Raw genomic sequence first — 23,641 nt, 5'->3', positions numbered from 1 at the left:
GAGCCCAGACTAATTCTAAGAGAAAAACGGTAAACGATTGCACTGAAACCTCCTGTAATGCTCAGGTCATGATCCCAGGGTCCTGGAATCGAGTGCCGCCTTGGACTCCTTGTTCAGCGGGGAGCCTGCTTCTCCCTCTGCTGTTCCCCCTGCTTGTGTTCTCTCTCTCTCTAACAAATAAATAAAATCTTTATTAAAAAAAAAAAAAAGTAGCTCTTAAACAGCTCTGTGGAAAATGCTATGTTAGTCGTCCAAACAAACCCAATTATGGAGAGAGAGTTTCTGTCTCTGAAATACATACTCCCAATTCACTCCAAACCCCACAACTGACCTGCATTTCCCCATTCATTTATCTCTTATCTGCTCATTACAACAGCCACCCAACCAGTGTCTCTGCCCAGTCTCCCCACCTCCAACACCGCTGCTGCCCTACTCATAGTCCTTCCAGGTCTCCTCAGTGCCTGGGACACTGAAGGCAAACCCTGGAAGATGACTCAGAGCCCCTGGCTCTTCTCTCCAGCCCCCCTTCCGGCTCCTCCCCATGCTCCCAAACATTGCCTGGTCGGGGTCTACCCCACTATTTCCTCCTCCGAGACGTACACAGCACGTTCCCGTCTCCATCCTTTTACTCACCGGGATCCCCTATCTGGAAGGACCTGGCTCGTCTTTGGAGAGCCCACTTTATATGTGAACTCCTCGGGGAAACTGGGCAAATTGGTCTGTTTCCTGTGCTATAACACACTTTGTTCAGCCAAGGAATACTGTCCGACGAGCATCTCAGGAGACCCATTGCATGTGCCGGCACTAAGACAGAGATGGAAAAGCTACTCCCTCTGAGTTCACGTGGTAATCGTGAGACAGACGTGCCCGACACCATGATTTGGAGGGTGTGTACAAAGTGCAGTGAGCATAAGGGAAAGAACTCCTGAGTGTGCGTGCGTGCATGTATGCATGTGTGTGTGCGCATGTGTGTACACGAGTGTGCATGTGTCAGTGGGTGGGATACGGCAAGGAAAGGCTTCATCTACAATTACAGCTTTCAGTGAGTTTTAAAGGATGAGTAGGAGTCTGCCTGGCAGACAAGGAGGGTGGTGGATAGGGGGACATTCCAGACAGATTACAGCACCTGTCACACTGAATTACAGCTAGGTTTATCAGTTTGCCTGGTAGACTATGAGCTCTTTGAAGAAGGCTAACTTACCTATCTATTAATATGATTAGCCTACAGCATCTAGGTCTAAGAATAACAAGGCTGATTTAGCAAGGGCCTGCTCAGTGGCAGGCACTAGCCAATGGGGGTCACGTACTGCACTCTCAATAACCTTGTCAGCAAGACTCTGTAAACCTGCACGAGGAGGAAACGGAGTCTCATAGGGCTCTAGTGACCGGCTTCATTGTCCCAGCTAGTAAGCTATGGGGAATGTATGTTTTTCACCATACCGTACCTTCTGGTGCTTAAGAAATGCACTTTGAAACTAAAGGTGTGGTTCAGTGAGTTGTAACAACTGAGACCTACTGATACGGGTCCTTCCACCTAGCTTCAGCAAAGGTCCTGGGGACATGAGAGCACATGCATAGGATATAAAACATATGAAGCATCAGATGGGAAATGCTAGGACAGCAGTGATAAGTGTATGCTTGGCCCTCCCAGTTTAAGTGGGGAAGTATTCTAAAGCTTCTAAGGAGATAAAATTTTAAGTATTACAAAAAAAAAAAAAAACCCACAACACTGTTTTTCACAGAATTACTGAGTTCTTCACATAGCTGGTATTTCTTAAAACTTATTGGTAAAAAGAAAAAAGAAAAAAATTTTTTTTAAATTTTTACTAGGATACATCACTCAAATCCTTATTTCCATATAGTTCCTTTATTAATATTTCCACTCAAAAAGAGGCACCAGGGTGGCTGAGTCGGTTAAGTGTCGACCATTGGCTCAGGTCATGATCTCAGGGTCCTGGGTTTGAGCTCCATGTTTGGTGCCCTCCCTCAGTGGAGAGTCTGCTTCTCCTTCTCTCTCTCTGCCCCCTTGTGTGCACTATTTCTCTCTCTCTCTCAAATAAAAAAATAAATAAAATATTTAAAAAAATATTCTCCCTCAAAAAAAAATTTGTCTTGATATACCAAGAGAAGTTAAAAAAAAATTGAAAAAGGAGAAATAGTTTAAATGAAAAATATTCACAATTTTATTTCTTAGAGAGATCTGTTGCTAATATTTTGGTATACGAACAAAAGAGAAATTGAGCTTCTGAATGTGAACTAATGTTTTTCCAAGAAATTGATCAAGCATAATTAAAATTTAAGTGACAAAATTTCTTCTGAATTTTCTTTCCTTTTTTTTTTTTTTTTTTTAAGATTTTTGTTTATTTGACCAACAGAGATCACAGGTAGGCAGAGAGGTATGCAGAGAGAGGAGGAAGCAGGCTTCCTGCCAAGCAAAGAGCCCAATGTGGAGCTCCATCCCAGGACCCTGGGATCATGACCTGAGCCAAAGGCAGAGGCTTTAACCCACTGAGCCACCCAGGCACCCCTGAATTTTCTAATATAGAGGGCAACACCTGTCCTTCATGCATATAATATTTATAGATGCCTCAGACAGTATGAAAAAAATCAGTTTTATGGGTAAGAAAATGTTCAGTACACAAACTCCTCTTTTAGAAGCTCAAAAGATTCATTTTGCTGAAAAGAACCACTATCCCCCGTAAGTTCAGGAAGTTTCCTTACTATTTTTCTTACCACTCCTTGTACTTTCCTTGCTTTCTTTGCCCTTTGCTCTGTGCAGCTGATATCCTTGAGAGAACTGAGAAGGAGCCAGAAGGGGAAAAAAAGAAGATGAGGGAAAAAAGGAGGGGCAGCAGAAGTCATGGAGAAGTAACTTGTTTCTTCTAAACTCTGAGGATTTGTTGTAAATTATAGCAGACACCCAACCTTCTTCCCAAAAGGTGTGTCAAGAAGCAGATCATTGAAATAAAATGTCATTACTTTTTAAAGCACCAAGATTTAAGCAGGTACTTAAGTATTGTCTATTAAAAAATAGAAACAAAACAAAAAAGCAAGTAAGTTTCTCAGATTCTCACTCTCTCCACACAGGGTATTCCACATATATATGTGTGTGTGTGTGTGTGTGTGTGTTTGTGTGTGTATGCATATATATTTATAATATATAAGTATGTATATATAATGTATATGCATGAATATATGTGTATGTACATATGTATGTATAATATATACATATATAAGCATATCTATATAAATATGTCTTCTGTCCCCTCTTCTGTTACTTTCCTTTGGATCAGCTTTTGAGCTATACTCCTGAGCACTTGGGGGCAAATACCCAAGTATGTCTCTCATTATGTTTTATACACTATCAGAAACTTTAAAAAACTTTGGAAAGCATCATTTCTTTGCACCTCTTGCTAGATTAACAGGAAGATTCATGAACGATTCCAGATATTCCTAATACTTTAAATATCATCTTCATATTGGCAACTCTTTTTTTTAGCATAGGACCCAATGTTGGCACTGCCTCTGCACCATGAGGGTACATATTTTAACCACTAGGCTATTAATGATTCTACTTGCTCTATGAAGAAATGATATTTTATGGAGAATCCTCTAAAACTTCATAAATCTTTTTTAAAATTAGACATGTTTGAACAGGCACTAAAACACAAGCAAGCCTTGGCCCCATCTCATGCGGAATGGGTTGGATACAGATGTTCCCCTACAAGCTCTATCTTGCCTATTACGAGAACATTCATCTCCCAAACACATCATTTCACCTACTTCGCCTAAAGCAAAACAAACACACACAAAAATTAGAGGATTTTTGAAATATTATTATTAACTCTTAAACCCTTCCACTCACTTATGTCCTTACAAAGAAGGCCGAACATCTGGTTTCTAGAATGCCACCATCTGAAGACTGCTTGCCTTCCCCCATGTGAGCTAATGACAACAGGGGACTCTAACTTGCATCTTCATTTCTCTGACCTACAAAACTGATGCCTGGGCCAGCAGTGACTCATAAAGCTGGAGACGTTAGCTCATGGCAATGATTCAGACATGAGAATTCTGACAAAGGCCTCTCCCCTCACTGGTGCTTCCACGGGAAATCAGTCCCTGGAAGGAATGGCTTACAACCGAGGCACACATGTTAGTATGTCTGGGACCAAGCACTGTGAGAGGGGGCAAGGCTGTCTGTATGACAGCCATCATCCTAATGAGAAAATACTTCACAAGCAGCTTACCCAGGGTAGAAGAGCCTTACAGAAAGGTCCTTATCTCCCATAGCCAGTCATTTCCATCGGCCTGGAGAAGAGTGTGAATTCTATTCTAGAGACTACTTGGCTTTCTCCGCAGGGAAAAAGGAAAGGCAGAAGGGTCAAGTGTCTGGAGGCTAGTAGGTTTTTGGCTTTTGTTACCAGGGGTGAGAGAAAACATGGTAGGAAGTTTTGAAATAGGCTGGATAATAATCATCTCATTCAAGCAGGACCTTCAGCTTGAGCCTCAGTAAAAGGATGTGAATGCTAATTTTACAAGACAGGAAGCTACATGCCTTACCTGCTGCCTCTATCCCAAGGCAGCAGTAACAGTTTGGATGAAGATGGACTTCCAAGTTCAAAAACCACTGGAACCTCATTATCTCACTTGACCCTCTCAGCAACCCTGGAGTGTAGCTATCATTATCTTTATTTTAAAGATGAGGAAATGGAGGCCACTGGGGACATTGTTAAGTGATTAGCAAAAGCCCCAGCTGGAAAATGGCTGCCAATCCTTTACTAACATATATCCCCTAGGAACACAGTTAATCATTTCAGCTACTTTCCTGGTTCTCCGTTCCTCCTCCCTTCTTCCTGTGGAGCCCCTGGCAGCAGGGACTTCCACATCTGACTCTGGGGCTCTCTCATGTCTGTCTTTCCTGGCTCAAGTGCACTGTATCCTGGGTGAGTAGTCAGCCCCACCCCCAAGTGTCTGCACAATCGTAGCATTTTCCAAACTGCTTTCTTCTTTCCAGTCCCCCTTCAACCATGCTTGATACTGCTGTATGAATGGGCTTTATATTGGGATCTGAGCATGATTATTCCTATGCTCAAAAAGTGTTCAGCATCAGCACGCTGCCCATGAGACAAAGTCCAAATGCCTTGATCCGCATAGGTTGGCCTCATCCTACCTTCCGAGTTTTAACTTGAGCAGTTTCCCGTACCTGACCACAGCGTCAGGTAGAACAGTTGGGATCACTGTCCTGGGGAGGGCGGAGCTGTCTTGCTTCCCCCTGGGTTTCTACTCCACTGGCTGCCTAGAAAGTCCACTTTCTTCCCCCACTTAACCAGCTGCTTGGCACAGAGCAGGTCATCCACTGCTGTCCTTTTTTCTTTCCAGCCACAAAAGACTTGTCCTCTGGATGCACAGGTTTTTTTTTTAATCCAAAGGATCTTAAGAGGCTACTTGATACATTTTCCCATCTGAAACGAGTCAAGGGTCCCACCTACTCCCACACACTGTGTGGCTGAGCTCACTACCACTGGAGGCAGCACATAAAATCCAGACCATTCTTCACTTTGAGCTGGAATCTGCTGCCCTGAGACTTCTGTTTTGTGGAGATTGGGCCCTCTGGGCTCACCCAAACAACTCTAGAATGCGGCTAGCTTCAGGAAAGCTGGGCAATATAGAAGGAGCTCTGTGCAACTGAATAACAATATTAACCTTTCATAGTGTGGGGTCCTCACTCGGTTTGGGTTATGGCTGTAAAAATAATTACTCCTCAGTGTTGTCTTCCAGACTACATTAATTTATCTCAAAATTGTTCTTCTTAAACAATTGTTTAAGGTACTGGTACCTCAGAAATACACATTGCAGTATGCCTGGGTGTAACTCAAAGCCACAAGATAAATGCTATTTATCCTCCTGCAACTAAAATTTTGAAGACTTCTCATTTTTTTAGACAGGGAAAAGAAATATTCATATAAATATATTAAAGTAAAAAAAAAGTTTTATGTAAACAAAACAAAATGTTTTACTGAAATGTTTTATATAAATAAAAAAAAACAAAAGCCCAGAAAGTGTATGTCTTCTACTCAGGACTCAGGACCAACTCGAGATACCCAAGGTAGAGATTCATTTTTCTCTGCTCCTTACTGTGATAAAATTTTAAAGCACTGTTCTAACATACAACTTCCACCACAAAATGGTGGCAGCAGAAGCTAGAAGTTCCCCCAGGAGGGGATTCCTTATTACAGTGCCCAAGGAATCTGTGAGTGTGGTGGGGTTAGGTTGAATTCTAATCCTAAATTTATGATCTATACAGTTAAAAAAAAATCACCATTGGCCAGGCACAGGGTTAAACAGCTTACATTCATTATGTTTAATCCTATTAATAAAATGCCACCTAAAGATGTATTAGTCCCATCTTAGGGATGAAGAAGCTGCCCTAGGGATAGTGTCTTGCCCAAGGCCATATAGATAGAGCCGAGGAATTCAACTCCAGGTCTATCTACCCACAAAGCCTAAATTCTTTCCACCCACCACTCTGCCTCCTTAGGCACTTTTGTTTGTCCTCATTTTAGCAAAAGAGCCACAGTCCCTGTTTTCAGGAAGAGGCAAAGATATTCTGGCTATCCACTAGGATGGTGACAGTATTTGTAATCATCAGTCCTGCAAGATAACTAGAAATGATACACTGTGAGCATCCCCCATATTTTACAGGATTATATATGCCATATCACATCTCATTTTAAGTTAGAAGTTGAGAGAACATTTTCATCTTAAATCAGGAAATGATGGAAAAGAGATGATCCCCTATTCTGCTTAAATGTTTTCAAGTATTCCATTTTCTGCTTCTGAAGTCTAAATTCCGATGTCAAACACATTCAGAGAGCAATAAATTAGGAGCTAATCTGTGCCCCACAACCATATGCCCAAGTGACAGCTTCAAAACAAATTGTCAAACCATTTTTAAAAAGAAAATCTGTTAGTGTGGGAATGCTTGTAAGCAAGTTTTAGAAGGATGTAACCTCTCACACTGCTCATCTAACAGTGTGGGCAGTACCCAGGCAAAATATATTCATCCTAACGCCCTCCCACTTCTAAATTGGTTTTTTCTTGAGGCATTCTCTATGTGCTGAGCACAACTGACATTCTACTGAGATCATGGACAAAAGATACCCAAGCAACTCTGGTCATTTCTTTGTATGTACCCACTAGGACCCTCAAAGGTAGACACAGTGAAGGTTGGACTCAAATCTAAGCTCTGTGAAGTTTGGTTGTATTCTGAGACAACAGGAAGGAAAACTTAGATTTAAAAGTAATTATAATAAAAGATTATTTCTAACAGGTAGAAAGAACATATAAATTTTTTTAAAAATGCATTTACATTAAAATACTGCTTTGGTTACATTGTGGCACTACGAGTTCACACCTAGTAAAGTCAAACCAGCAGAGAAAGAGGTCTTAAAATTATATCGCTTATCTTTATTTCACTAAAATACTGGCCGATGGTTATGGAGACCTTCTTTGCTAGAAATTTCAAAGCACTGAAAAGGAAAGTATATGGAATGGCATGCTTACTATATTCATTGACTAAGATCACTTAGTATTGGGTATAAAATGCAGATTCCTCAAAAAGGAACAAGACTTGCCAGGGAAAAGAAAATAAGAAGTCCCCTTTCTTCTCCTTTCCTGAAATAGCTCAGCCAACACTCTTAAGAGGAAAACTGAAGGAAATAAGAGGTATATTCTCCTTCTTGGTAGCAAAAACATCCAGTAGATTATAGAATACATTAGTCAAAGAAGCCAAGATTTTAAACTGAATTTAACATTCAGTTTCAAATGGCTTGGCTCTTCTCCTCTTAGAAGTCCATATTATGAAAATATACTATTAAAGCATCTTAGAAAACATCCAATGAACAAACTTAGAGAATCCACATTATACTTTTACAGAAGAATCCACTTGCTGTTTTTGCATGAACAATGTTCCCTTCCCTTCTCTGTTCTTCTTCCTATTCCTTCACCTTTCCCCTCCCTGCTCCTAATTCCCACGTATCCAAGATGATAATACACTTGGATAGAGGCTGAAAGAAGATTCTATAAAAACTTAACAAAAGGACTTTTCTCAGCATGATTCTTCTACCTATGTCTATGATGTTTATGTGAAGAAAAACATAGCTGAAAACCACATGGCAGTAGGTAAGAAATCACTTCTGTGGGGCTCCTGGGTGCCTCAGTGGATTAAGCCCCTGCCTTCGGCACTGGTCATGATCCCAGAGTCCTGGGATCGAGCCCTGAATCTGGCTCTCTGCTCAGCAGGGACCCTGCTTCCCTTCCTCTCTCTGCCTGTCTCTCTGCCTACTTGTGATCTCTGTCTGTCAAATAAATAAATAAAATTTAAAAAAATCCCTTCTGAAATATGAATACATTACAGGAACTTTTACAAAGAGCTATATATGTAATGCTTCTTGAGGGTCCTAGTGAGTAACCTGGAAGAAGTCTACTTTTCCTTCAGCTTCTCCTGCTGAGTGAGACATCTTTTCTCTAAACCTTGAGTTGGCCCTCACTTGCCATTCTAGCTTTTATGTCAAAAAAACACACAGATGAGTTACTGTTTGTTGAATCATGTAAGGACCTTCAGACATAAAATAGAAGTACCTGCAAAAGATGCTTTTGTTACACCTAAATATAAATGTGTAAGCTGTGGTCTTTGAAGGTAAACATCAAACACGATCTATTACCAGTGAATACCATGAAAGATTAATATAAACCTAAAGAATGAGTTACCTATGGTAACTCTTAGGGGTGGATGATATATTTTTCCAAGACTGATTAAAATAGTTATTTGTCAGATGCCTTTCTAAACTCAAAGGAAATAAAGTTAAACTTAAGCATTTTAAATGAGTGCGTATTGATTTATATAATTTCAATACATTCTAGACACGAGAATAAGCAAGGGAGAAAGAGGTTACTTAGCTATGTGGGTTAGTTCAAGAAGAAATTCTTAATTATCATTATAGGATACTTTCTACACCTCTATCCTAACTGTTAAGTATAAAAAAAAATACTCCAGAGTTCTATTACAACAATACTTTCTAGTGTACCTACTGATCAATCTGCTTTATCTAATTATCAAACGCCATTTCCCATGGACCTTCCATTCAAATTCTATGGGTTTGTACAGACAAGTCAAAAGAGTGAGTGTAGGTGATAATTTGAACAAATAATATTTCAAGGTAAGCACCAAATTCTGAGTGGATATACAACTTGAGTCCTCAAAGACCTCCATGATCAATCACTAAGGCAAAGGAACAGAGCTTGCTCCCACTAGCGCTCACAGCTTTTCTTGTAAACACTTGCTTCTGGGGACATTTTATCTTCTCAAGACTGTCCTGCTTTGGAGATTGTAGTGTGGTCAGGGATAGTAAACACACAGAAAAACTAAGATTTTAAATTCAATAGGATCCAGTTTTTTTCTCTCCCTTACTGTAATAATATCTTTATTATTATTCCCCTCTAATAATGCCTTTAAAAATTAATTCAAATTCTTAAAATAAAGCCAGTCTACACTACAGAATTCTTTTTTGAATAGAATTCTTAGCAACAGGAAGATGTTTTGTAAGTCTCCATTCTAATTTTCCTAGAGAAAATTTTGAGAAACAAAGGTATCTCCGATTATTACACATTAAGTGCATCAAAATTCTGGCATATCAAAATATTAATTAAAGTATTTGCTATAATAGCATATCAATTTTAGATAAATCAAGTTCATAAAAATAACAAAACATTATGAGTAAACTTAATACACATGTTAAGGCATTCAAGATATTTAAGCAAGTTTTATAGGACTATGATAATTATTTTGCTATTTTAAACTATTACAGTGGCTGATAGTGGTCAGAATTTTGCTTTTTATGACATACAGTTAATCACATCTATGACTTACTTGATGACAAGTCCTTGGTCAGAAATATAATCCATAATAACAATGTTTTTCTTATGGGAAAATGAGATTTGCTTTCCCAGGAATATAAAATAGCTTAAAAAAAAAGTAGAAGCAATTTATATTGTTTAACACCAGGGCTCTATATTCATAAATATGAAAATCATAAATTTACACCCAGGGTAGAAGGAAAAGGTACATAAACAAGGGAGAGAGAAGAAAGAAATGTCTTTCAAGTCTAAATTTTAATTATTGAAAATTAATTCCTTTTTTACTCAACTAGAGTAACATATTTGTATTTATACAAATATGCATATTAATTTTATATTTTTAAGGAAAATAGTAATATTTTTCTTTTACTGACCTCTTAAAAGTGATCACAGTTTAAAACTTTATCATTGGTTCTAAAATATCTTACCAATAAATCCCTAAGAAAGAAAGTAACTGATTAACAGTTGTGGGATCCAATTAAACATGCTTTAAGAAGAAATTATTTTATATTAGAAGAAAATATATATGTATACATATTTGTATATGTATACATGTACATGTATACATGTACATATAAATATGTACATGTATACACACACGCACACATACATTATATATAGTGTATTTTTCATCCCACTTTTATTTCTAGGGATTTATATATTTATACCATTTTATTAATCTCTGCTTATAACTGGAAAACCTCAGGAAACCAACTAAATTGTAAGCATGAATTGATGCAGTATTCAGCAGATAAATCTAAAAACAAAAATCCAGGGTAAGATAGTAACATACTGTGTTTTTAGAACTTGATCTCTCAGGCTTCCAAAGAGCTTTGTAAACTTTAATTAGGCCTCACAACAATCTTGCCAACTAAATACTATAAGACCCATTGAACAGGTGGGCAGACACAGAAGAACTTGCCCAAGATCATAAGGCTTGTTAGTATTCCAAAGCTGCCCTCTGAGTCCTGTTTTCTACTTCATGGACCGTGCTCTTTGTGAGCCTGTCAGATGACTTTTCAGATTCAAACGAGGATCCTTAAGCTAAGTAATCATTGTTCTTCCTAATATAACTTGGAAACCATTCAAGTAAAAAAATAAGTATTTGGGGGGCACGTGGGTAGCTCAGTTGGTTAAGTGTCTGACTCTTGATTTGGGCTCCGGTCATGATCTTGCGAGATCAAGCCCCCCATCAGGCTTCCTCACTTGGCATAGACCTGCTTAAGATTCTCTCTCTTTCCCCCTCTCCCCCAACCAAAGTACTTTAAAATAGAATATTTGCCTTCATTATATATTTCACAAGACTTAGTAGATGATACCTGTTAAACCATATAAAAACTTAAAATAAAAACTGAATGAGTAACCCATGAAGGAACATCTGCATGACTGGTGAACTTGAAAATTCCCTATTTGGCATAACATGATCAGAAATTACATTCCAAGCTTTCGGACATTAGTAATACAGTAACAAAGTGGCAAATTATACTGTTCTCTTTTCCACTAAGACATCATGGGTCTTCATTACTACATTCGAACTAAAATAAGAATGCTCATTCTATTTGTAAAGTGAGAATGTTTCCCTAACTTACCTCACAATGAATTAGATCTAGGATCTCTGGCTACTTTCAAATTTTCTTTTAAATTTCACCTGAGGGCAGCCTGATGATGGGGCCATAATCATTATTAAAAACCACAGGAGAGACTGCTGCCAAGATCATTACCTTTAGACCTCCATGTGTCTAATTACAGGACCCCTTGTTCTAAAAGCCATTCCATGTCTACAGAACATCTGCAGGGCTTCAAAGAGTCTAACATTTTCCCTTACAATAAACTCTCCTTTAATCTCAGAGAATTGGAAGTGGTTGAGCAGAAAGCTATGTTATCTCAAGTCGTCTTCCAGTCATGGTGACCTGAGTAGACATAGTAATTGATAGTGACATAAACCTATGAGGATATATTTTACACACATGCTATACTCATGATGTGACAGGTGATTGCTAAACCCCTTTCATGAGAAAAATACATCTGCCCTTTTCCACCAGAGGGGATGGAAACCATGGCAAGACTTGGTCATACTATGGAAATGGCTAATTATCTGGGATGTGAGTGGAAGAAGGTGCCGAACTCAGGTATGGGAATGCCCTCAGAGCAACATTCCCTCAATAAATGGTACATATCATTCTGGGCTGATTTGAAGGGATCTTTGTCAAGCTTAATGATATACTGTGTTTCTTTTGAGTCATTAAAAATTCTTATGACATTATTCTCTGTTTACACCTCAATTCTCAGGTCATTTTTCTTCTGGCACACACTCTACTTGCCAATTAAAAACAAGCCATCAGTTAGTGAGCTGAGAAAATTGATTCAACTCTCTTTCAATCTCACTGCCCTTTTCTGATTGCAGTTTGGCCAATTTTAGAGAGGTAAGTCATAGAGTCCCATAAATTCTCCAACGATAAAAACAAAAACAATCAGATAAGATCCTTTCCTTAGACAAAGGATCCAACAATGCACAGTATTACATATTGTATACAATAAAATTCTACTTGGAATGAGAAGGTGAAAGTCATTTACTGCAAGAAAAAAACAGAAAAATCTCCAATGACAAGCATGTTGCTCAATTTATTGTAGAAAGGGATTAATCTATATAAGTTTTTAAAGGGATAGAGAATTATTTATGAATGAAACATATTTACTAGTAATCTCTCCCTTAGATACCTGCTCTAGTTTCCAGTTATATTATGTAAACTTCACATAATCTTCCCTTGTCACTGTTCAATATATGACAAGGTCAACATTCAGTACGTCTATTGTTTCCTTTGGTCTAGAGTGTTTTATGATTTTTTTAAAAAACTAAATTATTACGATCATTTAAAGATCTGCAGATATTATGTACAAATCCAGGTTTTCAAGCTGTTTCTGAAAATTTATTCTTTTAATGCCAGGTCTACTTTCTCCCAAAACAACGGGCTGAGATTGCAAAGGACAGACCTTGTAGGCAGGGCACATGATCTCATCTTGCTGCCATCCCTGTTCTCATCATTCAATTCCCACTGATATTTGGGTTTGCCACCCCTCAGGTAGCCCATATCTAGTCAACATGATCTGTTAAACCAAAAGAGCCTGATAATCTATTCCCATTCCTTTTTTTTTTTTAAATAAATTATTTATTTATTTGACAGAGATCACAGGTAGGCAGAGAGGCAGGCAGAAAGAGGAAAGCAGGCTACCTGCTGAGTAGAGACTGATGTGGGGCTTGATCCCAGGACCCTGAGATCATGACCTGAGCCAAAGGCAGAAGCTTAACTCACTGAGCCACCCAGGCACCCTGCATCGGATTCCCATTCTTGATGAAACTCTCTATGGTGACAGATTTATATCATGATCTTCCCAATATTAATCCACCATTCCAGGAAAGCAAAGCTCCAGTGAAAAAACAAGGTACTGAGTGGCTGGGGAATTCCTACAAAACCAAAACAAAAAATTGACCAGTACTAATGTCAACAGAGTGATGGAGAAAAAGGAGATGGAAGGGAAGAAAGGGACGGAAGGATTGAGGAAGAGGAGGATCGGGAGAAAGAACAAGGAGAAAAACAAAAAGAAAACTTTAGAGTGGAAAAAAGAAATGTCAACTTTATTTAAATTTGCTATTTATTTCTTTTTAATTAAGTGGTAGTTCTCATCACATTAGATATAATAAATCAGTGTCAAAATTTTTATTTTTACTTTTGTTTTTTTAAAGATTTCATTTATTTATTTTTGAGAGCGAGAGAAAGAGAGAGATGACAAGTAGGCAGAGCAGCAGGCAGAGGGAGAGGAAGAAGCAGGCTTCTTGCAGAGCAGGGGGTCAGATGCAGAGCTCAATCCCAGGACCCTGGGGTCATGACCTAAGCAGAAGGCAGAACCTTAGTCCACTGATCCACCCAGGCACCCCCAAAATATTTATTTTTAAATAAAAAGTGCATTCAACAAATCATTCAGAATAGTGTGGGAGGGGCATAAACATTAGGTGAAACTGGCTTATCCCACATACATTGACCTAGAGTCAATCTAAACAAATTAGGGCAAATATGCTGATGAAGTTATTCTGCCCTGCCCTGGGGCCAAGAGCCCTGCAGTGTGTCTTGTGATGGAAATTCATTTTTAATTCCAATCCAGGGTCAACCAAGTAACAGGAACCATCACCAAGAATATTCTGGCCCTTTACTTAGGAGAGTCTTCCTCAATGCTTGGTGGACTAAGAAATAGCTTGGCTAACAGGCGACTGTGCTCAGTGTTATTGTTTCCTTCCTCATGAGAGGGGCACCCGAAGGCACTCCTCTATGTATCTTCGGAGACTTATAGGACAGCTATGTCAGGAAGTGAAAATAACACATGTATCACTAGCAGGAGCCAAGTCTTCTCTCCTGTCCCTCAGCAATAAAACCTAACAGCCACTCAGTGATGAGATCAGCTCCAATTAAAGCTCGAAATTTGACGACAAAAGTGTTTCCTTAGTGTAAAGCAGTTGATAAATCATTTTCACCATGAAAAACTTGGTCTGTACACCATGTCCTTTGATGGGCTATTCTTAAGAGTCCTGAGATTCCAGAGGGCCACGCAATGGGCTGGCTTGCATTAGAATTCTGCAGAGCTGGCAGCCTGATTCTGGAAGTCTTACATTTCAGGTAACCTGATGACAGGGAGGGTGGGCCACAGGCATGCCTCTCAGCTCGCCTGTGAAGCCAAGGGAAGAGAGCTTGCAGGACTGATATGCTGGGATCAATGAAGCTCTCCCTGGGGAACTGGCTGTTCCCCTTTCAAATACCACCTCCCTAATCTCTCCACTTGCTCAAGTCAGATTATTCAAAGCTCTGAACAGGACATGAAGCTGGCATGATTAGGAACGGCAAAGGAAAAACGCTCTCTTGAAATCATGAGTAGAGGCAAAAATCATCCCTTTTACGGATGGTTAACAAAGTCAGAATTGAGGCATACTGCTTGGAACTGGAATTGCTTCCTTTAGCCGTGAAGAGAAAACAAAGTTTCTTTATATTTATTACGGGCCTGTGTAGGCTGGACAGTGTGCTGGGCACTAGGTCAGGAGGCCTACCCTCCAAGACCTTTAAATCTGTGAAGGGAAAAATCACAACAGAAAAAAAAAAAAAAAAAAGTATGGCCAACGACCAGGTCTTTATCTCAGACAAAGCACAACAACAACAAAAATCACTAACGTGAAAGTTTTTCACAGTATTCACACACAGATAATACTGTACATCATGGGTTATGACAAAACAGCTCTCAAAGTGATAAAGGTGTGTGAGGCTGATCATCAAGACAGACTGACCTATATTCCCAAGAGGACTGGTCACTAGAGTCTGAGGAAAGGGAACACTCTGCCCCCAGAAGTGATGTTCTCACCACACCTCTCAGTTCTCAAGTAGCTGCCACAGAAAGCTTATATTTTCCTTAGCAATAACTCCAAAAACATTCCAGTCAGTACACATGATTCTCTTCAATAGACACAGAGTAATGTGTTACATGGACATGCCACAGTCCATTGAAACAGTTCCCACTGGTGAGCGTGTGGCTTCCCTCCAGAACTCTGCCACCACAAGTCAATATATCAACTCTTCCATGAGTGAAATCCACCGTTAGCCTTTATTTACCAGGACGACTAAAAACAAGGCATTGCCACAAACAAAGTGGCCGATTAAAAAATGAGACATGTTGAAGTCAACAGTTTCTTAAAATCTGGAGAGGACCTTTCCCTGTGTTAGGTAGGAGGGCCTGTATCTGCTTGGGCAGGCATAGGAAAACAGCAGAGCCGTCCTGTGGGAGTTTGCATATGGGATGACCTGTTATCATTCTACATCATCTAGTTCATATATTTCGATAGTGGATAGTATCACAGTTCCTTGGGGGCATGCGAATAGCACCAAAGCACTAAGGGGGGGAAAAAAAGGTAAAAACTTTTTGCTTTGCATTCTTTCAAATTATTGCTGGTTGTACAACTGAACCCTCACAAAACTGTAATAAACTCATGAAACAAAGGGATCAAAATTCAGATTCGGCAAACATTTCTATTCCTATGAGAAGCTAGTATTACACAGGTCATGCAATCCTCATAATAAGGAATAAGCATTAACATCCTATTTGGACAGGTCCCATAGGCTGTGAGCAAATTTCAGAATCAAAATCCACACCTAAGTTTCTTGCCATTTGTCTTTTTTGTTTCCTCTTTCTTTCTCTTTCTTTCTTTCTTTCTTTCTCTCTCTCTTTCTTTTTTTTTTTTTAAGATTTCATTTATTTATTTGACAGAGATCACAAATAGGCAGAGAGGCAGGCAAGGGTGGGGGGAAGCAGGCTCCCCACTGAGCAGAAAGCCTGATGTGGGGCTTGATTCCAGGACCCTGAGATCATGACCTGAGCCGAAGGCAGAGGCTTTAACCCACTGAGCCACCCAGGTGCCCCATTTTTTTTTTTTTTGAAGATTTCACTTATTTATTTGAAAGGGAGAGCATGAGCAGGAGGAGTGGCAGAGGAAGAGGGAGGAGACTCCTCACTGAGCAGGGAGCCCAGTGTGGGACTCAATCCCAGGACCTCAACACCCAAGCTGAAGGCAGACACCCTACCAACTGAGCCACCCAGGTGTCCCTCTTGCCATTTCTAAAATACCATTCTGTCAACCATCTGATGGCTCCTGATTCTTTGCCATGATCCTAGACTGGCACCTCAGGATGTTAACGGGGAGGCCTTCCTGAGCAGCAGCAATTAGACTCTAGAAAGAAGAAAGGAGTCTGAAGCGAAGTCCTAAGTTCAGTGTGGGTTTGGGTTTGAACGTATGTGTACATGTCTGTGAGATATGGAATATGGAAAAATGTTATCACACTTCATTTTATTTCATCGGAAAAAGTTTAAAATAAATACCTTGCTTTTATGGAACTGGAAATACAATCACATTCGTTGTTTAAAAAAATAGAGAAAGCAAATATGCATATATGCTTTAAATATATTCATTATATTTTGGCAGTAATTCTGAGTAAAACCAGAATGAAAAGAGAAAACACGAGAGGATGATGACAAGTGATAAAATGCTACTAAAAAGGTTTTTATTAAAAAATTACCAGGAGACGATGCAGAAAGTGTGGTTCCTCCTCCTGACAGCTGCTTCTGCTACTTCTAGTTTGTGGGCAGTTTTAAATGATAGTATTTTATTTTGAAAAGTGGCTTTAACATGCACAGATGCCAAAGAAATAGGTGTTGTGTAATATGACATTTAAAAAGCCCTCCATCAGCTCAGTCTCAGCTCTGTACCACACAGGGCCTGGATATCCCTCCATGGTTTCTTCTATTCATTTCCAGGAGAAGCTGTCTAGACAGGACGGCAGAGAGATGTGAGCTGGGAATGGGAGGTCCTGGGTTCCTCTCCCTCCTCGACTGGTCATCAGCCTTGTCACCTTCACTCCTCTAAGCTTCCTCATTTATAAAAGTGGGGCTGACAGCCCTCGTTGTGAGGCTCAGTCAAAATAAACAAGTGAGATGATAATTTTTAAAAATGCGAGGTGAGCTGTGAAATGTGTAAGCCTAATGATTCACAGACCTGTACCCCTGGGGCAAATAATACATTATATGTTAATAAAAATAATTTAAAACAAATGTAAGGTCTATGTCTAAGTGGAAGTGTATACAGTTGGGCTCAGAGAGTTAGATACTGCTGCCTAGCTGTTTTAGGTGATCTCAGTAGCTACACAGATAAGGGTTTGAGGGCCCTAAATTTAGAAGAAATATCCCTCTGACTAAAATAAAAGTGAGGGTGAACAAGAAAGGACTTACTAAAACTCTGGGGATGCCTGGGTGGCTCAGTTGGTTAAGCCACTGCTTTCGGCTTGGGTCGTGATCCCAGGGTCCTGGGATTGAGTCCCACATCGGGCTCCTTGCTCAGCAGGGAGCCTACTTCTCTCTCTGCCTCTGCCTGCTTGTGTTCTCTCTCTCTCTCTCTCTCTCTGACAAATAAATAAATAAAATCTTTTTAAAAATAAATAAATAAATAAATAAATAAATAAATAAATAAATGAAGCTCTGAACACTATCTGATACACTGGCAGGAGAGAAGGGACATCTAATTCGGTCACCCCGTTCTATAAAATCAATAGAGTAGATAGTAGACAGCTGAAGAGAAGCCCAAGAAAGGCAAAGCAGCTTAAGTAAGGCCGTTCTTTAATGGTAGGCAAAGTTTCTAATGAGAACCTAAGTCCTTCTGAAAATGTTCTAGTTTAAGATTTTATTTTTATTTGACATAAAGAGAGAGAGCACAAGGGGGAGTGGCAAGCAGAGGAAGAAGCAGGCTGGGGAGCCTGTTGTGGGGCTGGATCTCAAGAACCTGGGTTATGACTTGAACAGAAGGCTGCTTAACTGACAGAGTCACCCACATGTCCCAAGAACCTCTCTGCTGCTAATTACTTCAACCTCACCGTAAGAAAAGAAAGTAGGTATCACCAGACTCATCGTTATCCTCATCAGAAGTACTGACTGAACTTGAGAAAGATGAAGTGACTCAGCTAAAAACTCACAAAGATGATCATATCTAGAATTAAGGTTTCCTGATTTCCACACAGTGGCTCTTCCCATAAATAGTAGTGACTACCCTGTCATTCAGAATACTGCTCTCACTGTTGTCCCATGTCAGGAAACCTAAGTATACTCAAGAAGACATTTTCTCTCTTTCTTAATCTACCACTTAGGTATAGCTCTCCAGGCTTTTTTCTATGACACAATTTAGTTCTCTGAGGAAAGGGCTTGGATGGTTCAGAATCATGTTCAAACTGGAAGAAACCTTAAGAACGTTAAGATTTCTGTATGAGGAGCTGATGAGACCGATTTCCTGTTCCACCTGCAGCACGCTCCACCACTATGATCCTTAAACCATGTTAGAGGGGAAATGCTCCATCATCTAGTGGCCTCATTGTGCCCATTAGCCCTTCAGGTGTGCGTATTCCTAACGCAGTGGAGCTTGGCCCAGGTGTGCAAACAAGAAAGTGTTGGCCTGGAAGATCAGGGACCGTGAACACCCAGTGGGTCATCCCTATGCTAAAGCGCACCATGAGCCATTTATAAAATGGCGCTTCTAGCAGATCTTCAGCACGCTACTTCTGAGACTGATCAACCAATATTTACTTAAGGTCTAGGGACTCTACGTTTACTCACCTTTAGTGTCTGTCTCCAGGATTATTACAAAAGACCCTCAAGACTGGGACATAATTGGTAAATAACACATGGGAGGAAGATCAGATTTTAAGCTTTTACTTAGACTTTATATTTGAAGTATGAACCATGACAGAACCGCTTCTCAAACCATGAAAGAAAAGCCCCCAAATAAAAATTTTGATCCCTTTTGAACATCCTGATGTGGAAGGGTAGAAAAAGAACACAATCTAGTGCGGGAAGGGAGAATCCGAAATAGGTCCAACAGCACAGAATCCTCTGTCCCTTCAGGGATGTCACTTCAACTCCACATTCTGAGCTTTCCTCTCTAGGAAAATGGGAATTATAAAACTTGTCCTACCTAGCTCACTTGTCCTACCTAGCGAAGACAGAATGAGGGCACACGTGTGAAACTATGTTGGGATGTAGTGCGTAAATGCAGATTGTTTTATAAACGATGTAGAGCTGGATTAAAGCTACAGTGAACTAGACTCTGTAACATAAAAAGTAAAACACTTTCCAGAGAAATCTATTTGCCAACGGGGGTGGGAAGATCTGCTAAAATAATTCTAAAGCTATTTATCAGTAAGATGATAGTATCTGGAAGCACTTCTATAATCCATGCAAATAGTAAGTTGTTTGAAAAACATGTGTACTATTTTGCCACTTTGGTGTTGGGCATCCTTTGTTCAAGTAGTTAAAACCAGTCTTGTAAGTCTCCTCCCTCATATGTGAACTTTATTTATAATACATTAGAAAACAAACTTTGAAATAGAATAAACATTCTTGTACCTTTTTAATTTTTGAAAATATTGCCATGTACTCTTGGAAAAGTTATATATGCAAAGTTCATTTTTTTCCCCATTTTTAACCAGAATCTCTTTGGACTAATTGAAATTTTAGAGCTTTCTTTGAGGAAAAAAATTCTAAAGGTAGTAAATATATAAGTATTAATAAGTTACAATTTGTGCTATAAAACCTACAAGTATAAATGAATGTAGCCATTCTATAATAAATGACATTTTAATTTCCTATCACTCCATGTTTGCAATTTAATTTTTTTAACCATACATTAATATGACATTTACTTCTTCAATGTAATGAGATAGTAACTATGCTACATTCTTAGAAATGCAAGCCTGTATCCTATGCCCATGATACTTTTTGTTAGAATAATGCTTTATAGTTTTCCAAAAACTTTCAGGTAGAGGACTCCCCCCCACCCCAACTGCACAAAGCAGGGGAGAACAGATCTGCTGAAATTGCCAGAACACAGGGCTTTGGTTCCAAGATTGGGGTTTTTCCCATTCAATGGCACTTTTTCTCTCTCAGGTTCTGTGTTAAATATTTAAAAATAAAATGTCCATGGAGGACAATGGAAAACATTCCACCATTCAAAATGGATCTGTAAGCTTTGACAGAGGAGAAGCCGCTGGGAGGGGCAGTGAAGACCCCCCCCCCCGCCCCTCGGATTCAGGGGTCAAGTTGAAGGGCACACAGGGACCCGGGGCTCTTACCGTCCAGGTGGCCGACTTGGCGGTGCTGGACTGCTGGAAGGACACGTCGAAGCTGTGCGGACCCGGGTAGTCGGTGTTGGAGGGGATGGCGGGGGATGGAGAGAGGGCGTCGAAGGTGGAGCTGGGCTGCGCGTAGGGCGACGGCGCCGTGACGCTGTTCTGCGCGTGGTCTGTGTTGTAGGGGCTGGTGGACGAGGAGCCGTTCTGGATCTGCTGGTCCATGCTGTTCAGGAGCCCCAGGTTCGTGTACTGTGGCTGCAGGACACCCAGAAACCCCAGTGTTAGCTATTTGGCGGCAGATCATTGCTCTGAGAAGGCATCATTTGCTGCCTGCATTCTACAAAAATTGAAATTCACATTCAGAAATGAAACTTCACATTCCGGGTAAAAAGACTAATTTGTGATACACAGAAACAGCAAGGGAAGTCTAAGGCCTGCGTGTGTTTTGTAATGACCCACAGAGATCACAAAGCTTCACGTGCAGCTTTTGGAGACTGTGGTCTCCTGAAGAGAAACTGATAATAGAATATACGCAATGATTTTGTGGTAGTACTGTCTAGTGACAGACAGTGACTGTGTGTGTAGTGAGGAGAGCATAGGGTATAGACTTGAAATCACATTATACACCTGAAACTAATGTAACATTGTGTGTCAACTATATTTAAAAAAAAAAAAAGTAGAATATGTGCTCATTAACAAACTGGACAAAAATGTCTAGAGCTCAGTAGTTATAGAGAAGTTCTTTAAAATAAATAAAAACCACCTACTATTTCTTTTTTATCCCCTCCCGCCATAGTATTCAGAATAAGAAAGAACACTGGGTAGAAATGTTTTAAAGAGGACTTAAGCATAGAGTTGTTGTATATGGGGCAAAATCAGAGGTCCTCCAAACTTCCCTGTAATCTTATTGTCTAAATTCTGTCCCAGGGTACCAGGAATGCCACCCCCCACTGCCCTCTGCCCCAGGCCCCAAGGACTTAGTTCAGCAAGACTGGAGAAGCATGGGTAGTAAGGTTAGGGAGAGCCACCTAGATATTTTTAAAGAAAACATGCTAGTATATCATCCAAGCATAACCTAATTTTTTATCTGTACTTTCGTTTTCTTTGTAGCCATTTCTTCTTTGCCAGAGTAGAACATGTGTAAGAGGAACATCATCTAGTTATGATTAACATTCTATATTTGATATAATTTAGAAGTACATTAGTTCATATAGCTCCTCTCCCAGATACTTGTAGGTCTTCTGGGCCAACAGGCACGGAATAGGAGGCACTTGATAGGATGTACATGGAAAGAAGGAATTGACTTGTCATTTAATCTGGGAAAAAAATGCATTACTATCATAGAGTGGGAGAGATCTTCTCAAGCATCAGCTAGTAAGCACAGAGTGGGAATTCTGAAACCAAATCTTCTGACTCTGAGTCCAGGCCCTGCCCAGCACCATCACACCTGTCAGTCTGATGAGACAATTCAAAGTCCTTCCTAAACTAGAGTCAAAACGGGCACATTTCAGAAGGGGCAAGCACCGGATGGTATAGTTTTTTGTGTGTGAAAACTTCTGACACATATTGATCTCGTTCTTTCTTCAAGTTAGTGAAGGGGAAAACAAAGCAAAAACAGGAGAGAAAAGTAGTCTCTTTGGTACATGTTTTATAAAGGAAAGGAGGACTCTGGCTCTTCCGTTGAAGGATAACTGAGAGTCCTTGACCAAGTAAAACTGCGGGGAAGAACAGACTCACAAAGAAAGAGAAGCTGGACGAAAATTGTCATTAAACTGGATTATTTAACTAAAATTTAGGTTTTTCACATGGGGGGGGGGAGTACGAACTCGGCCATTCCATTCAGTCCAGAGAGCATCTGTCTAAATGCTAAAGGCCGCATGTCCATTCCAGTACATTTATACATTCGCATTCCACGGCCGGATGCCACGTCCCCATTTGCTCTTTAAATCACTATTAATCTCTTTACACTTCTCCCCATGCTGACAAGAGCAGCTGTTTGTCTTGCCTTCTCTCCCCTCTGACTTCTCCAGCTCCCATTCCTTCCTGTCCTCCAGCTTCAGCTTCCCCTCCTGACAGGTGAGGCAAAACTGCAGGTGAGTCAGTGGAGAGAATAAAACCTGAGGCGCTGGTGAGTGTCCACACCCCTGCCCCCCGCCCCTGAATTCAGCTCCTCAGGAGGTACACAGGCCTGCAGCAGCAGCCTAGGAATGGGATTGAAAAGATATTATTTGTGTTCAAGTTAAGGGTCAGCATGCAAAGCACTCCTGAAGGTCCTGTAGGAATCAGATAATGCTCCTGGAGGCACGTGCTTCCCTACAGCGGTACAATTAGGGAAGCAGCCGGCCCTGACAAAAAGGACAAAGGAACCGGCTGAGCACTTTCTCACAGGCAGTAAAATGCCTGTGGAGTCACCCCTTTCCTGCTCCTTCCAGCTACAGAGAATGGAACTTGGGCTAATTGTGGGCTTGGATGAGAACAAAGAAACTTCGTCCTTTGATTTTTTTTTTTCAATATATGTAAAGAGAAACGTTTTGGGACCAGCGTTAAAAGCCAGTGAGCAAACACTCAGTGCTTCTCGAAGGACTTAAGAGACATGGAGAATGCATTTACCCCAGAGGCACAAAGGAGACCCCTGGAATAGCAGGAGGACTGAAGGTATTGGGTGGTACTAAAGAAACAAGAGACTGTATTCCCAGGCATGAAGAGCACTGTAGGTGCTGATGGCTAAGCTTTTAAAGGGCAGCATTTTTAATTCTATACAATTCAGGGGAAATATTTTACTTAATAACAGAATGTGGTTCCAATGCTAATGCGTCAACTTATGTATCATAGAGCTGGAATTTTCAGATGTAGACAAAGAGCGGCTTACTATCCAAGATAAAAATGGGAAAACACATTTCAATTCAAACTTTCCTAATTTTACTTTAAGGAGCCATAAGTAAGTCAAGTAGTGTACTCAATTATCTTCTAAAAAATTAAAACCCTAAAACCAACACTATTACTCTTTAATTTACCTAGAACAAACA

General features: G+C 40.1%; 1 protein-coding gene across 7 annotated transcripts in view; it reads right to left on the bottom strand.

Annotated features, from left to right (window-relative positions):
- Positions 1-23,641, bottom strand: part of TP63 (tumor protein p63) — a gene marked incomplete at its 3' end in the record, with an annotated part of 138,848 nt that overhangs the window by 60,699 nt on the left and 54,508 nt on the right. For all 7 annotated transcript variants that reach the window (XM_082694825.1, XM_082694826.1, XM_082694827.1 and 4 more), the window contains one exon: positions 20,616-20,870. In XM_082694825.1, coding sequence (XP_082550951.1) covers positions 20,616-20,870 — 255 coding nt within the window. The remainder of the gene's footprint in view (positions 1-20,615; positions 20,871-23,641) is intronic.

This window comes from Mustela nivalis (assembly GCF_964662115.1).
Source record: "Mustela nivalis genome assembly, chromosome: 1".
In the NCBI taxonomy this organism is placed as follows: Eukaryota; Metazoa; Chordata; class Mammalia; order Carnivora; family Mustelidae; genus Mustela; species Mustela nivalis.
Note: the sequence above shows the minus strand (reverse complement) of the source record. Positions and strands in the feature narration are given on the sequence as shown.